This window comes from Ostrea edulis, chromosome 5 (assembly GCF_947568905.1).
Source record: "Ostrea edulis chromosome 5, xbOstEdul1.1, whole genome shotgun sequence".
Lineage (NCBI taxonomy): Eukaryota > Metazoa > Mollusca > Bivalvia > Ostreida > Ostreidae > Ostrea > Ostrea edulis.
The window spans coordinates 91,430,724-91,449,386 of NC_079168.1; the positions used below are offsets into that span (position 1 = coordinate 91,430,724).

An 18,663-nucleotide genomic window follows, 5' to 3' on the forward strand; every position below is an offset into this window, starting at 1 on the left:
CAGTGGTCAAATTTTGTACAAAGTATTATTTTAAAAAAAAGGGGGGGGGGGCTAAAGATGATTCAAACTTTAGATAAAAATCGGTTGGAGAACAGACAACATTTTGGCGGATGAGGGCGTCCGTGAGATACATTGACTATTCATGTATGTAAAAGTTTTACAATGATCCATGTTCAACATATGGAATTACGCGGGCATCAGAAAGTTGGAGAGACGGATGGGGAAGGGGGACCAATTCATATTTCCACCAGCATAATAATAATAATAATATTTTTTTGTGAGGATCCGGGTTAAAGTAGGTCTTCAGTACCCCATGCTTGTTGCAAGAGGCGACTAAATGGGACGGTCCTTCGGATGAGACCACAAAAACAGAGGTCCCGTGTCAGAGCAGGTGTGGCACACTAAAAATCCCAACTCAAAGACCATCGGCGTCGAACACAGGCCCAAGTTTTGCAGCCCTTCACCGGCAATGGTGACGTCTCCAAATGAGTAAAAAATTCTCGAGCGTAATAATTGCTAATTCAAAACTACGCAGCTGTTGAATCCAAATTATCATGAACAAATACATGGTAAGCTTGTGTAAAAATAAAAATTCACATTTCACTGCTCCAGTGACCACAGATGTCGTAGTTGTTTTCGCTGCTCCAATGTTGCAGATATTGACGCAAGCTTCAAAGAACGGGGCAAGCTTCAAAGAACGGCTGCAAATAATTTGTTTTATTTCACCGACCGTCATAAATTTGTCATTTTTTCCTCATCCCCTCTCCTGGTTTTCAAAATTATTGGGGCGGCATCTGTATAACGCGATTACAATGTAGTTCCTTATTGAGATTGTATCTACATAGATCGGTGTAAGTGGTGTACATGTACGTATATCCAATTTATGTACATGCAAATGATTCCATGATAGAAGATATAACACACATTACACACACGCATTAATCATAATAACAAAACTATCAATATTCAGTTTGTTACTTTCATTTTACATTCACATTGTGAATACCCTCTTCTAGAATGATTTGTTTTCAGATAAAATGTAAAATCTAATTGCAAACCACATGCATCTATAATACTTATAGTTTAACATAGTTCAAATTATTATCCAAGGTTGTAAATATACTCAAATTTCACATGTCGTATGAAAATATGATAATGTATAATTCAAGATTTTTTGGGGGGGAGGGGGTGTACTTGTTATAGAGCTTATAGCTTTTAAAATGATACGTCAACATATGATTTTCTTATGCAAATCCTTTTTCTGAGATAATAATCTGTAAATTAGAAACAATTTATTCAAGGTTTAGTCCATAAAAATTGGGGGGAAAGACCAATATTGACATCAAATGGCATTTTCAAAAGCATTTCTTTTAACATGTGTTGGCTCACAAAGTGTACATTATGAAAATAGTTATTCAAATTTATTAAAATAAATGATTACATATCATTAAATAATGGATATATAGTCTGTGTTGCTTATTACAGCTCATTTGTTTTGGAAAAATAATAATTATTAAGAAAAATAAGAAGGAGGAATAAATTTTCATTAATGCTGATTATATGTGGATAGGGTATTTACTTTTGAGAAGCAATAACCATGAAATTAGCATGTTGACATATATATATTTCAATGTTTATCTATTACTGGAATATATCTATCTTATAAAGGCAATTTTTTCATGATTGAGCCCGTTTAAGGCCAAGTATAGGTCTACCTTAAGTGACCATTATGGTAAATACTGTAATTCATAACATGCACTATTAGTTTATAATATACTTATTTATAAGTCATAATATTAAATAAATAATGTACAAATGACTCTGTTGAATTGGGGAAGATGTAAAAGTTTCTGTTCGAATTCCTTAGTTTAACAAGAACTACCTATATAAGTATTGTTTCATCAATCTTCATTTTAACTGTTGAATAAACATTTGAGGGGGTGGGTTGGTGATGTTTTCATAACAATAACAGGCACACTGGTCATCTCTGGTCCCAGCCTATGCTTATTAACACCTGTCAACTCTGCTTCCTGAGCTCAGGTAATGTCCAGCTACCTTTTATTCTTATGTCCAGGTACATGTAGTAAGAGGTCTGTCTCCAATCGTCAAGCTATGTTATAGAACTGTGACCCTCTGGTAGGTACTGAAGATATTTAGGTCAGTTTCAGCAAACCAAATATATCAAAATTATGAAATTACATTTGATTATCTAATGAAAACTATTAATCAACAATTGATCCATATAATGAAAAGACTTAATTTATCTTTATCTTTGCAAGAAATGTACAAAAATAGGAAAATGGACAGCTTAAATCACAATTGACCATTATTGACCAGTATTGACCACTTGAGGAGTATTGACCGGGACGGTTAAAACTGGTTAAAACCGGGGGCGGTTTTGACCGCCCAACCCTGATTGAAAATGTGCATGTGCCCTTTTGAAAGTGATCAGACATTTTTTGAAAAATTTACATGTTGTTGAACTTTGTCATTTTTGAAGCAATTTTTGAATAAATGGTACCTACTTTGTGTAACCAACTCCTCTCACAGTTTTTACTTAACATTTTCAGACCATGTACAGTGTACATAATAAATGTTATGAAAACATTGAAGATATACTTATGACCCATTTCAAATTTGTGCTTCTGGTTTTTTTGTTTTGAAGAATCTATGTTATTTTTCTAGTATGTTTAAATAACCATAGTATGTGTATTTACAGGGGTGTGATTTTACCTCTTTTCAGAGGAAATCCTCAGATTTGCTCAATTTTTAAAAAATAAAACATTCTGGATTTGATCTGAAGTGACAGAAAATGATATTTTTCTAGGTAGAGTGAGGTATTTTTCTACCTTTTTGACCAGTTTTCCTCAGATTTCTGAGGAATTCAGTCACAGTCCTGGTGTTATACTTGTTGGATCATGCATACATAATCAATTACAGAAATGTTTTTATTTTTTTATTTTATTGCTTTTTATTTGACTTTCACATTATATACGTACATGTGATTATCAATATGTGAAAGACATTTTCCCAAATATAAGGAGAGAGAAATGAGAAAGTGAGCACATAGAGGAGGGCATATTACACAATCTTTTAAAGAATTGTAAATAGTTATAATTTATCTCAAATATTTTGCCTCCCTATACCTGCAGTTTTTCAGCAACAAAAGTTTTTGGACTGTAATTCTATCATTGATATTTTTTTGATGCATCTATACTTAATTTACTTATACTTGAGAATTTACTGGTATAAATATATTGCTTTATCATATGAATTATCAAATTTTCCAACTTGTGTATATTCTTATTAGCAAATTTTTGAAAAAGAATTGCTTGTCTATCAAAATTAAATATGCCTTTCCAGTTTTTCGTAAAGTCATTCTTCAATTCCATATATCTCTTTCACACACGGACATTCTACAAATGTGATCAGGAGTTTCAAAATCTCTCTTGCAAAACGTGCAGATTTGGGAATCAACAATTCTAAGTTTATGTAAATAATACATGTAGTTGCAAGGAAATATGCTATGCAAGATTTGAAACTGTATATACTGCAATTTAGATTCCTGAGTTGTTTTAAAGGGAAGTTCAAATATATTTTTACATTCTAACTCTGAAAAACCTCCTTCTGTTTCTTCCCATTTTGATATAGATTTCGTTTTGATTTATGGTTTGTCAACTGCTTATACATAGCTTTACAACCTTTTTTTATCTTTGAAATATATTGAAATAGGAGAGGGGATAATAGGCAAAAGTGTTTTTGTAGTTCTTGTATTGTCTTGTATAAGAACTTATCTTTGTTGAATTGCTTTCTTTATAATCCTGCTGCTGCATATTCTACAAAATTCATTTTAACTTTCAAAACATTTTGTATATAATCAAAACTGTACAAGTTACTATTTTCATCAAGAAGGTCATAAATGAATACATGCAGTATCTAAATCATGCAGACTTTTAAACAATACTGATCTTCCACCAATAGTAATATTTGGATTATTTACAGATATATGTTAACAATAAAAATCTGGGTTGGTTTTATCTTTTGCAGAATTTCTATTCCAAATACCCATAGATTTTCTACACAAGTCATTAATACACGTATCAACACTTCGCGAAAGTTACGTCCCTTGTCCGCCATCTCTCGGATAAAAATCGTATTTCCCTACGTTGGCCTTTGTAATTTTCCTATCTGTAGCTTTGACATCTGTTATTTTTCCATCAATTGCAGTTAACTACAATATGCCCCAGATTGGGGCAACCCATTAACTTGTATGAAAACTTGATAATTGGCTAAAATTCCAAGTAATAACATCTTACATTTGGTAAGGTAAAGAAGGAAAACTTGGTTTTTCACCGATTGACCTTTGGCTGACCCCGCAAAGGGACGTAACTCGCGGCGAAGTGTTGATACGTGTATTCTGCCCCCAGTAGTTTTGTCCATTTTGCATTTGAATGTAGAATATGTCGGATCCATGTTGCTTTAAGAACAGTGATAAATTCTTTATAATCAACCATTTTCATACCCCCATTAGCATATTTTTATGCCCCCGAGATCGAAGATCGGGGGGCATATTGTTTTTGTCCTGTCTGTCATTCTGTCTGAAACTTTAACCTTGCTAATAACTTTTGAACAGTAAGTGATAGAGCTTTGATATTTCACATGAGTATTCCTTGTGACAAGACCTTTCCGTGGGTACTAACATTTTTGACCCTGTGACCTTGACCTAGGAGTTTGACCTACTTTGTGAAAACTTTAACCTTGCTAATAACTTTTGAACAGTAAGTGATAGAGCTTTGATATTTCATATGAGTATTCCTTGTGACAAGACCTTTCCGTGGGTACCAACATTATTGACCCAGTGACCTTGACCTTGGAGTTGAATCTACTTTTTGAAAATTTTAACCTTGCTTATAACTTTATAACGGTAAGTGATAGAGCTTTGATATTTCACATGAGTATTCTTTGTGACAAGACCTTTCCGTTGGTACTAAACCTTTTGACCTTGACATTTGACCTACTTTTAAATTTTTTTTTTACATAGGTCTTAACTTCTAAATGGTAAATATTAGAGCTTTCATATTGTACATGAGCATTTCTTGTGACAAGATCTTTCTACTGGTACCAAGATATTTGTCCTTTTGACCTTGGCCATCTTTGGAATTGGCCATTATCGGGGGCATTTGTGTTTCACAAACACATCTTGTTTAATTATAATATTTTTCTTTACTTTATGAGTTTCATTATTCCAAAGAAAGTTATATAAATCACTTTCAAAAGCACAAATGGTTTCTTTAGGGTTTGGAATTGTAATATCACATATGATTCAATATTGGTATCAGTAATGTCTTTATTACTGTTAAACTTCTTAAAGGAGTAAGACTAGGACTTGGAATTTCAATTGCAGAAATCTTTATCGAATTGTGTATATGCAATTTATTAATTAAATGTGTTTTTCAGATATCTTGCGGCCACACAATTTGAATCAACAGCTGCCCGGCAATCATTTCCATGCTTTGATGAACCAGCCATGAAAGCCAACTTCTCCATGTCGATCGTTAGGGACAAGGACTTCATTTCATTGTTCAATATGCCCCTAATATCTTCTACCTCCATGGAACACAACCTAATGATCGACAGATTCCAGCAGAGTGTTAAAATGAGCACATACTTAGTGGCATACATAGTGTGTGACTTTGCATCCATTACAAATAAAACCAAGGCTGGGATTGATGTGAGTTGAACAAGACAAGATGATCTATGCCCCCTCCCTTTCAAAATTGAAATGCAATTGGTAAAAACTTTGATCTATTGACTTAAAATGCATAAACATGATTACTATGGCCTTAAGTTTGAATTGAGAATATCAAGGGAACACTGCTTAAAAAATAAAACAGATCACCACCACATCATGAGAATGTACAATAAATTTATTTATGGTATCCACTTTTGAGAATCTTCCCCAAATTGAACCTCAAGGTATTGGTCTCCAGCTTTGACTCTGTCTTTACTAATACTATATATGATAGGAATAACTGTTTTAAATGATTTATAAAATTTAAAATAAAATAGAGTGCACTTAGCAAAATGAAGAATTTGTATGTACACTGTACATTTTTCCTGTCAGGTGACTGTTTATGCTCCCCAGGACCAGATAGATCAAGCTCACTATGCTCTTCATGTTGCTGTGAAGGTTTTGGACTACTATAACAAGTTGTTTGACATCCCCTATCCACTTCCTAAACAAGGTATGCTGGGTCAAGATTCATGAAAATTTGGAGATACAATTGATATGATTTTTGCACCCTGGGAAAATCTTGTAATGATTGCCTACAGAAGATGTAAATATGATGAGGCGTTCAGTAGTGAAGGAGAAGGAAATGGATGTCTTTACATCTTTTTTATGTTTATATATTTAAACATTGATTGATTGGTTGTTGTTTTTTTACATATTATATTATCCTATTATTATTTTACATTTATAACTTGCTGATAACAAGGAACAACGTGCAGACAAATAGAATAAGGAAAGTGAGCTTGGACAACTTGTCTTGTGTTATTTACACAATACAAAAATAATTATTTTACATTCTCTCAATAATCATTTAATGCTATATCTACATTCTCTCAATAAATGCTTTAATATACTTGTTTTTAATTTGCTATTTACTCCATCACATATACGTGAAAATGGCAGAACAGGAATAATTGGCTCAGCCGACTACTGTTTGCTGGTTTATTACACAAAGAGCTCTCTTGGTCTGTCCATGCATTGTTAAATTTAAGCAGATTGCTCTCATTCTTATTGTGGAATAAAATACCAAGTTTAATGAAGAGATACAGTGGAATGTACATACCATGTAAGTGAAATTTCTAGTGAGACATAAATTTAGCGATTTTTCCATAGTATTTATATTTAGCGACAGCTAAAAAAAATTGAATGCAAACATATACATGTACTGAAAATTTATTTGGAAAATTATTTCAAAAGTTAGCTGGATTTGAAACTTAGACTTAAGTCTATTCTCCCATTATGGTCTTGAGGCCTGGAAAGGTAACTATTACCTATGATATGGAATATATTGTTAGCGATATTCAATTTTAGCAATCTCATAACTCTCACTAATAATGCCAATATTAAATCCTCACTAAAAATGCTGCTTTTGCTGTATATTCAGATGTTGCCCCCTCCCTCTGTTGAACAACTACATGGGCATTAATTCTCTTGTTATACCCCCCCGCAACAAGTTGTGGGGGGGGGGGGTATACTGGAATCGGGTTGTCCGTCTGTCTGTCCGTCCGTCCGTCCGTCTGTAGACGCAATGGTTTCCGGACTCTAAAGCATTATCCTTTCCACCTACCGTCACCATATCATATATATGGACTACCCATGGGATGAAGATGTTCCCTATCGATTTTGGGGTCAAAAGGTCAAAGGTCAAGCGCACTGGACATCGAAGTAGCAATATGGTTTCCGGGCTCTAAAGCGTTATCCTTTCCACCTACAGTCACCATATCATACATATGGACTACCCATGGGATGAAGATGTTCCCTATCGATTTTGGGGTCAAAAGGTCAAAGGTCAAGCACACTGGACATCGAAGTAGCAATATGGTTTCCGGGCTCTAAAGCGTTATCCTTTCCACCTACAGTCACCATATCATACATATGGACTACCCATGAGATGAAGATGTTCCCTATCGATTTTGGGGTCAAAAGGTCAAAGGTCACGCGCACTGGACATTGAAGTAGCAATATGGTTCGGTTTGTCATGCCATTTGTTTTTTACACTCAGAAAAGAGGTAGTTTATACCTATTACCAACACCCTTTGGGAGATTGGGGTAAGCGAGGGGTATTCTTAGTGAGCATTGCTCACAGTACCTCTTGTTTGTGTTTGAACTATAGTTATGCCCTGTGACCTGATGTGAACTATCTTTCTTACAGATTTAGTAGCCATTCCTGATTTCTCCTCTGGTGCTATGGAAAACTGGGGTCTGATCACGTATAGAATGACCGCTCTACTGTATGATCCACAACACTCCACCACAAGAGACAAGGAGTGGGTAGCCATAGTGGTGGCTCATGAACTTGCACATCAGGTAGTCGTTGAAACTGCGTATTAGTGCCTGACCTCAGAAACCCTGAAGATAGCTAGTTTTTTGTATAAATTATATATATACCAAGAGTGATTTTAAAGTTAATACTGACATATTAAAGTTAATAAGAGGCCTAGAATCATCTAACACTGGGTGGCACTTTTGTATGAAAGGAGGTTACTACATATATTACTTGTGTACATGTGGGAGGTTACTACATATATTACATGTGGGAGGTTACTACATATATTACATGTGGGAGGTTACTACATATATTACATGTGTACATGTGGGAGGTTACTACATATATTACATATGGGAGGTTACTACATATATTACATGTGGGAGGTTACTACATATATTACATGTGTACATGTGGGAGGTTACTACATATATTACATGTGGGAGGTTACTACATATATTACATGTGGGAGGTTATTACATATATTACATGTGGGAGGTTACTACATATATTACATGTGTACATGTGGGAGGTTACTACATATATTACATGTCACTTCACTTTCATAATGCATGAGGTAATCTTTAAGCTACATGTGGGAGGTTACTACATATATTACATGTGTACATGTGGGAGGTTATTACATATATTGCATGTGGGAGGTTACTACATATATTACATGTGGGAGGTTATTACATATATTACATGTGGGAGGTTACTACATTCATTACATATATTACATGTGGGAGGTTACTACATATATTACATGTGTACATGTGGGAGGTTATTACATATATTACATGTGGGAGGTTACTACATATATTACATGTGTACATGTGGGAGGTTATTACATATATTACATGTGGGAGGTTATTACATATATTACATGTGGGAGGTTATTACATATATTACATATGGGAGGTTATTACATATATTACATGTGTACATGTGGGAGGTTACTACATATATTGCATGTAGACATGTGGGAGTTTACTACATATATTACATGCCACTTCACTTTCATTGATAATGCATGAGATCATCTTTAAGCTGAGAATTGATGCATACCCTGACTATCTAATCTGTTAACTCTACCAGGTCATGCTTTTACATGTATTAATTGATTGAACTAATGATGTACATGAATGGTGAATTTGACAGTATGTACTAAATGTTACATGTGATATTCAGGCTACTGACAAACAAGTTGATGGTACAGGGGTTCCAACAGTCTCATTTAAAATCAGCATTTCGCAAATTTTATGGTTGTTTTAATGATCCAGTTTGCCAATACAACCTATCATTGGGTCAAATGCTGTCTGACGTGTTTCATGCCAATTGTTAGGCCGTTCTTGGCACACTGATTTTGACTATGGATAACTCCGTTTACCTGATCAAAATATAGGGCTCACAGCGGGTATGACCGGTCGACAGGGGATGTTTACTCCTCCTAGGCACCTGATCTCACCTCTGGTATATCCAGGGGTCCGTGTTTGCCCAGCTCTCTATTTTGTATTGCTTATAGGAGTTATGAGATTGATCACTGTTCGTTATCTTCACCTTTCATTCATTATTGTAAGTACATCTCTTTAGTGCATTTAGCTTTATGTGTTTACAGTGGTTTGGGAACTTGGTGACGCTGAAATGGTGGGATGACTTGTGGCTTAATGAAGGATTTGCAACATACATAGAGTACATGGGCACCGAATCACTCCACGAATCCTGGGAAATGGTGTCATGCTTTTTATAGAGCGGAAACTGATAATAAAGCTGCAATTTTTATGCGCTCTTGTTTAAATCATAAGTGACAAAATAAGAAAGTCTATTACAAAATTTGGCAGTAAATTGATATCAATAAGTTCTAGAATGTCTTATCTGGAAATGTCAATTGAATTCTCAATTTGTTACAGGAGAATCAATTTTTTGAGCTGACTTTATCCCCAGCCTTGATACGTGACAGTTTGAAAAGTTCGCATCCCATAGCAACACCAGTACACAACCCAGACCAGATCAATGAGCTGTTTGACTCCATTTCTTACTTTAAGGTACAGTAGAATATGAAGAATAATTTGGTTATAACGAATGATCATGATATCTACTCTTCTTCCTGGTCTGAGTTGGGTTCTTTAAGGAGTGTAGAATGTTATCGGTTAGTTTTCCAGGAAGTGCAAAGAAATGATATTGTAGTACGGGACTGTCGAGATACGGATCCACTCTGACTTTTATCGTGCGTTGAACGTAATTTGTAGAGCATGTCACTTCTGGATTACAATAACAACTAAGTAAACAAGCATGGAATACTTCAATTGCTATCAAATTCCTGCATCAAAATGCTATTTTTCAAAGAAAGGAATCACTATTATCATTTATAGGAAAATACATTTGATTAAATTATGTGAGTTGGCAAGGGGAATAAATCTCTGAAATACATGTATCTTGAGGATATCAGTAAAACTTCATGCTTTGCATCCAAGGATATGTATCTAAATGTACTTTTTTCCTTCCATCTGATTTACACCCAGCTACTACGCACCAATAGTGACTTGGATCGTCATCTAAGGACTACGCATATAATGTTAAATCTAGGATCTAGAGAGGGCACACATATCATATGTTCAAAAGGGCACTTTTCGTCACGACAAGACAATTTCAGGGCACTTTCATTGTATCATACTATGATAGTAATAGAATAATCATTTAGCCTCTTTAAAAGTTAATACCTGCTGCTTTTATTTTAAACTTTTCAATCAACCTTGTGAAATAAAGAACAATGAAAGTGCCCTGAAATTGTCTTGCCGCGACGAAAAGTGCCCTTTTAACAAATATTTTTAAAAAAATTTATAGAGAAAAAAGGGCATGGTGCAATTAAAAAGGGCATGGCGCGGCGCCATGCTAGTTTGCTTTAGATTTAACACTAGCATAGCTCTTTACGGACCATCTGCTAGCGAAACACCAGTTGTATCAATGTCAGCTTTGCCCTACAATTGGTTACTATCACATGACCGCAGTGTATAAACGTCGATGCTAATCAATCAATCCAGTACATCCCAAAAGAGAAATTCTCTACAACCAGTATAGCTGGTCAGCAATTTAATGTTAATTTGATTAGACTTGGCTTCAATGTTACAATATCATTTATGAAATACATTTCAATAGATGTCTGTCCTTTAATATATTGCTCAATGAGCAGTTAAAATCACATGACGTGATTGATTTAACATGTGATTTATATTGTGGGGCTTGTTTTTAGCTCACCTGAGCTGAAAGCTCACGTAAACTCTTCTGATTAGTATACCTGTTGTCTGTCGTTTGAACATTTAGCTGTTCGTCTCTTATTTTACAAGTTTTATTGTATTTTTTACAGCCTTTTTTACTTTTGATTCCATGTTTACATTAAATCACCACCACATGAATGCCCTACATTTATACACATATTACAAAGTAGTTCCAAATTTAGGATAGGAAAACCACGATTTTAAACAATTTACTGTAAGCATCAATTTAATTGCACCAAAAGCATTTCATAATAGGACTAAATATTTAGTCCAAAACATAAATGTTGGATATATTTGTACAAGATTTCTGGAAAAAGCCATTTACAGATCTAGAGGTGGAGAATGATTACTAATAGGTTTATGAAGTATATTTGTTTGAATTGACTTTTGACCTTTATTTTGTCTAATTTGTTTCTTTGATACAATGTACAAAATGTATTTAGATGTTTCTTGTGTATATCCTTGGGATAAATTTTAATATATGTTTGCATGATTTACTGGAAGACATGCTAAACCACTTGAATATTTCACAGACAAGATAACAAGTCAATCCGAAAATACTCCATAGTAAACAAATATGGCGGGTAAGATTGCAAACCACTGATGTCTGAGAAGAGATGATGGATACATAAAATACTGCTGAAATTGAAAAATTTTTAGAGAACAAAATTCTTAAGCATTTTATTTTCATATACTGCAAGTGGTTTTAATTTCGCGGTGCTAAAAGTTTGTGGTTTTTCATATTGGTCTAATTGCAGTGGTTTTATTTTCATTGAATTCAAATTTTATTTGATTACTGGTAACTGTTCAAATCGTATTGTGTCACACTTGCAAAATGATTGCAGTTGTTTTAATTTTATGAAAAAATCCCTGACCGCGAACATAGCGAAATTAAAACCACCGCAATCATTTCCCCATTTACAGTAATCATTCAACCAGAAAACTTTAATTCTGTACATCTAAGCACTCTGATACGAATATGTATTCCTACCAGATAAAACAAACACGTTACGTTCAGTATAAACTGTTTTTGAAGGAGGTTGTTTATTACGATGCTCCGCTTACTGCAATGAAATGGCTTGGAAAATAAAGCATCGTATTAACCAGATTCCAATGTATTCGCATATGAATGAATCAACATATAAATTGGTGACCATATTATCAGAGAATTTTTTAGGAATTTCTTATATATAGATATTGTCTTGTTATCTTTGATCCTTTTAAAAAGGTATTTGAAAGTGATTAAAATAAAGGGTATTTCAACACAGTTATTGTAGCCTCTCCTGATACAAAATAACATATATGTCAATGTTTATTATTCAGGAGTTTTATCCATGTTGGAGATAAAGTAATTTACTGTTTTTCATATGCTTTCAGGGAGCTTCTATCATTCGAATGTTAAAAGGCTTTCTAGGGAAGACTGATTTCAACAATGGAATTAGCAATTACCTGAAGAAGTACAAATACGGCAATGCTGTAACTCGTGACTTGTGGCAGGCTCTCTCGGAGGTGTGTATATGTATATATTGATTGTCAATGTCGGGGTCTGTGGATGTCTGTGTATTATATGTATATATTGACTGTCAATGTCAGGGTCTGTGGATGTCTGTGTATTATATGTATATATTGACTGTCAATGTCGGGGTCTGTGGATTCCTGTGTACTATATGTATATATTGACTGTTGATGTCAAGGTTTGTGGATTCCTATATATTATGTGTAAGACTCCAAAGTGCGATGGGACTCCAAAGTGTGATGGTCACACCAAAGTGCAATGGTCTGCGCCAAACCCCGATGGTGTGACACGATGGTCCTCGCTCATGCGCCAAAGTGCAATGGCCTGACACGCCAAAGTGCGATGGTGTGACACGCCAAAATCCATTGGTTTGTAAACGACAAAGTGTTTTGGTACAGGCTGTACCAACCATGTGTTGTTTCACCAAAATATCAGTGCAAAATCCATGCACAAAAAATAAGAATAAGAACTTATTTCATTACCATTTAGTTGTCGTGTTATTAAACACAAAATTTTCCAGCGTGAAATCGTATAGAATATTTTGTATTATAGCATACCCCTAGGAATTTAATACGTGTACGTCAAAGTAATAAATGATCATGAATTAAAGAATGTTTGGGCGAAGAAGATAGTTCGACAACAAATGTACTTTGCTGTTCTCACTATACTCAACAGTGTAAGTCTTGTCGTTCATGTAACATTTCTTCGGTTTTATTTTGAAAGACGTTAAGAATGACGTCACAATGACGTGATGTCACAAACGTTACTGAAATCCACACCATCGGACTTTGGCGTGACCAAAACACTTTGGCGTCCATAACATTAACAAACCATCACACATTTGTGCAGATCATCACACTTTGGCGTGACCATCGCACTTTGGAGTGACCATCGCACTTTAGAGTATTACATATGTATATATTGACTGTCGATGTCAGGGTCTGTGGATTCCTGTGTATTATAATTATGTATATATTGACTGTCAGTGATTTTTTTTTTTTTTTTCAAACTACCACCTCTCCTTTTGAATTGGGAAAAATTAGCGACATTTTCCTCAAATTGGGAAAAATCATTCCTTGTTTTAAATTAAAATGGTAAAGATGCATAAAATAATCAAATAACAATTTTTTTTGTTTGAGGTTTATTTCAGATCTGATTTAAAATCATAAAATTAATCATTATTTAACATTAAATATGTATTGGAAGTCATACCTTGTATAGATATTATTTACTTTTTCTAAGAAATACTTATTGTCTAATTTCATAAAGAAAATCATAAATTATTAATTCACCAGCATTTGTACTCATAATCTTGTAAATATTATATAAATAATCAAGTTTCCAAAATGTCTCTCCTGTTTGTATTCTTCGGATTTTAGTAAAACCCTATATTGTTGGCCACTTCCTGTTATTAGCCTGACCCTACATATAATGGCGGTCAAACTAAATTGTCAACAATATGGCTTAATGTGTATCTGGAAACTATATACTTCGCTGCATATCTGCTTATATGGATGCCTCTATTGTTTTACATATTCTTTACAAAACGTTTTGCATGTGCAGTGGTTTGGAGAATAAAACTCTGAAGAAAAAAACGTATTTACTCTTTGTCAGCAATATACGGTAACCTTTTTTTTTTAATGGCCTAATTTCCCTAGATTTGAAATTGGGAAAAACATATATATAATTGGGAAAAAATAGCTAATTCTAGTGAGGGGAAACAGCCGAATATCGGTGGCATTTTGGCCCAAAAAAAATCACTGACTGTCGATGTCAGGGTGTTAGGATTCCTGTGTATATATGTATATATTGACTGTTGATGCCAAGGTCTGTGGATTCCTGTGTATTATACATGTCAGTGTTGTGTACAGATGTTGCTGTTCATATAATGAATCTAACATCACTGTGTTTTTGTATGGCATTGATCTCTTTTCTGTACACCAGTCTTCAAAGCAGAAGATAGATGTAAAGTCTGTAATGAACACCTGGACCCAGCAGATGGGCTATCCTGTAATAACCGTCAGTCAACAGGGGTCGAAGGTCAGCATCTCTCAGAGTCGCTATCTCAGCTTCCACAACTCGACAATTAAAGAGGAATTTGAATCGCCATTCAGGTTGGATTCTGTTTACAATCACATCTAACTTTTTTCATGATAATTGTTTATAAAATGAAGCTGAATGTATCAATGATATTTTGTCATGACTTAAAGTTTTGAAGTTAACTTGTCTATATGAATAGACATGTCATTATTATAATAATAATAAGTAATAATAATAATGATATAATAAATAAAATTTATATAGCGCCTTATATAAAACAAATTACTCTAGGGCGCTTTACAAGGGTAGCGGTGAGAACAGCAACAATAAAAAAACAACAATTAAATGCATAGGCATATTCTGCGTTGGACATAATTTTGAGGTTTTGATGTTTGAAATGATTATATGAAATACACGGTAGGTATTTATTTTTATATGAAATACACGGTAGGTATTTATTTTTATATGAAATACACGGTAGGTGTTTATTTTTATATGAAATACACGGTAGGTATTTATTTTTATATGAAATACACGGTAGGTATTTATTTTTATATGAAATACACGGTAGGTGTTTATTTTTATATGAAATACACGGTAGGTATTTATTTTTATATGAAATACACGGTAGGTATTTATTTTTATATGAAATACACGGTAGGTATTTATTTTTATATGAAATACACGGTAGGTATTTATTTTCTATAGTTACACTTGGCATGTCCCCTTCATATATGGAGTGCTGAATGATAATGGAAACTTTGTACAAAACAAGATATGGCTACACCGCACTTCAGGTACTGTATTTTACGCTTTCTTTCTTTTTTTTTTTTTAATAATTCTTTATTTTCTTCTATTCTGTAATATCAACACAAGTGGCATATGCATCAATCTTCAAGTTACAGAAGAAAAAAAATTATGAGAGAGAGAGAGAGAGAGAGAGAGAGAATAAATATATCAAGAGGCTGTTTCAATTGAATAAAAGGTTCCATCCATTCCAGGTTGTGTCAAATTTTGTTTTTTCGCCATTTTTATAGAAGATGTATTTCAAGGTTTCATAGTTCTTTTTCAAATGGGATATTGCTACTACTATATTTAATGTCTTTTCTGTACACCTCATGGTATATATGTAGTACTGTAACCACAGAAAAAGTGTGTTTTGAATATATTTGTTTGAATCAAGAAATCCCAGCAAAAAGTTTCTTTTTGTAATAGATAACTGTAGATTTGTATTTCCTTCAACATATGTTTCCAAAGTATCTAAAAAAGATTGAACATTTTACGCTTTCTTTAGATTCCAGCAGTATTGTAATTCCTGTACAGTGTATATCAGAAGTTAATGTCAAGGTTTAGTAAGAAAAAATTTTGTTTTCTATGCAGCATCCATAATGGTGGATAGTGGTAAGTTAATCAAGGGTAACTATGGTAACGAGGGATATTACCGAGTCAACTATGATAAAGCAACATGGCAGAAGTTAATACAACAACTGAAGACAAACCACGAGGTAAATTCTGTAAATGTCTGGTGTACTTGTATTATGAAGAAATTCCCCTATGTTTCCCTTGTTTTAACAGGATACAGACAAACTAGGCATTTATTGCTTATTTCTGTAACATGGCTTGATATTTTTTTATAAGTATAGACATATAGCATACTTGAATTTGATACTCAAATCCAGCTGAAACGAACTATAAGCTGAGTATACCTGGTGATACGCTAAGAATCAAGTGACCTGGCTACGATACAGTTACTGTAATGAAAATGTTGACATTTTATTGTATAAACATTATTTGGCATAGAAATGACTCAACTTATTTACAAATCATGTTTATTTCACCAGTGTACCTGGATTAAAACTCTCGATACTACTGTCTCCAAGGATGACAGCTTTCGCCTATAAAAAATTTCTGACTCATTCCATCTACCCGGCGTGATGCTTGCACAATTTCAGCTCACAATCGAGTATGTTGCCGGCTAACCTGAGTGCACTGGATCGTTAGAATCAAATATGCTATTTATGTCAATGTGAAATGCCACTACTTGTGTGTCACATTTCCTGTACCGAGATATATGATACAATGACAAAAAGAAAATATTTATTACTGATGAAACATTGATGAATGTAAATATACAGAATATGAAATAGATAAAGTACAGACAGTGGACAAGGGTGTTTGTCTCTTACATGTACAGTATTTCATTGAAAACTGTTATTATTTGTTTTAAACCTTATTACAAATTGGTTTTATGGTGATTATCATAAAGTTTCTGTGAGAAACAAGGAAATTGACCTGTTTTGGACAAACTTTAACCTTTTCCGTGACTTTTGAATGGTTAGTGATGAGCTTTCATATTTCACATGTGTATAATCCTTGTTACACGACCTTTCTTTGGGTACCAGAATGATTTGATGATATCAGGCATCAGTGTTTCACAAACATCTTGTTGATGTGTTGATTGTATATTTCATTTTCATTTCAAATATAGCTGTAAGGAATCCTTGTCTAGTTTGTTGGATATGTGAGGTGATTAAATACGATCGGAAATGTGATAATTTATGTATAACGGCCAAATTATCATGTTTTCCACCATAGTTAATTACCGCATATACACGACAAACTAGACAGCGATTCCTTATGTATCAATCATCTAGTACAAAGTATAAAATTGGAAAAGTACAAAAACCACACAGGAAATGCAGTGATTTTGAAAGACCAAAAATATATGCGTACTCGGGTAACTAGTGTCATGACCCATAGGCCTCTTTTTTATGATGCAAAGACACTATTATTTTATTTGGAGAAAAATTGCTTTATCTTTGCCTTTTATTGTTTCAAATTTATTAAATGCTAATTTTCTATAATCACTGACAATTGAAATAATAAATCGTACTGAAATTTCATGGAATTTTTTTAAATCCTCAATTACTGTTACATATGTTAAGATGGCCATACTTACACAATTAAAACAATCGCTGTTAATCTTTATCATCTTCTTGGCTCCGGTTTTGTACTGTAATTCACCCACTCTAGCAAGGGAGAAAAAAGTTGACAATTTTTAGCTGTAGGATATTCATTCATTGTCATTTGGTGTTTGATCACAATTTGTTTGCAATGCAGTAAAAAGTAAGACATGCTTTGCTGTTGTTTCAGGCCTTTTCTTCTGTGGACAGGGCAGGATTGATAAGTGATGCTTTTGAGTTTGCAAGGTAGGTTGAGTATCATGCATGCTTGTATAAAAAAAACTCACATAGAATGATGTAATTGTTCATTGTTCAACAAGTCAAAGACAAGGAAAGCTTATTAAATTGTATTGGTAAGTTGGCTGGCTTGTGTGTGAAAAATGTATTTAGAATAGGTCTCCCACAATTTTTAAAATTAAGTTTTGCAGAAAGAAAGACATTAACATTTTGATATGCAATTTTATATGCTTTACTTTTTATTTTTAATTATTTATAATTATACAACTGTTAAGGTAAATATAAATAAAAAAGTTATCCTTTTTGAAATGCATCTCATACATTTGATGGGAATTGACATTAACATTATAGAGATAAACAATTCTCTTCATTGATTTTTCATTCAATGAATGGCAATGAAAAAAATTGTTGACTTTATTTTGAAAATGGTTGCTCCATTAAAGTGTGTGAGCAAAGAGAGATAACTCCAGAAAGTAATCAAAGAACAGGGTATGTTGTTTAAATCTGAATGAAAGAAATTTTTACCTACTTGTAAATATTATATTGAGAACTGGTTTATTGAATAGTGAAGATAC

At 33.7% G+C, this 18,663-nt stretch overlaps 1 protein-coding gene across 1 annotated transcript in view; it reads left to right on the top strand.

The window, feature by feature from the left end:
- LOC125650584 (endoplasmic reticulum aminopeptidase 1-like) overlaps positions 1 to 18,663 on the top strand; it is a 48,662-nt gene that overhangs the window by 10,831 nt on the left and 19,168 nt on the right. The window contains exons 3-12 of the mRNA XM_048878992.2: positions 5,458 to 5,731; positions 6,125 to 6,245; positions 7,944 to 8,098; positions 9,676 to 9,789; positions 9,968 to 10,102; positions 12,710 to 12,841; positions 14,793 to 14,962; positions 15,597 to 15,685; positions 16,269 to 16,393; positions 18,042 to 18,097. Coding sequence (XP_048734949.2) covers positions 5,458 to 5,731; positions 6,125 to 6,245; positions 7,944 to 8,098; positions 9,676 to 9,789; positions 9,968 to 10,102; positions 12,710 to 12,841; positions 14,793 to 14,962; positions 15,597 to 15,685; positions 16,269 to 16,393; positions 18,042 to 18,097 — 1,371 coding nt within the window. The remainder of the gene's footprint in view (positions 1 to 5,457; positions 5,732 to 6,124; positions 6,246 to 7,943; positions 8,099 to 9,675; positions 9,790 to 9,967; positions 10,103 to 12,709; positions 12,842 to 14,792; positions 14,963 to 15,596; positions 15,686 to 16,268; positions 16,394 to 18,041; positions 18,098 to 18,663) is intronic.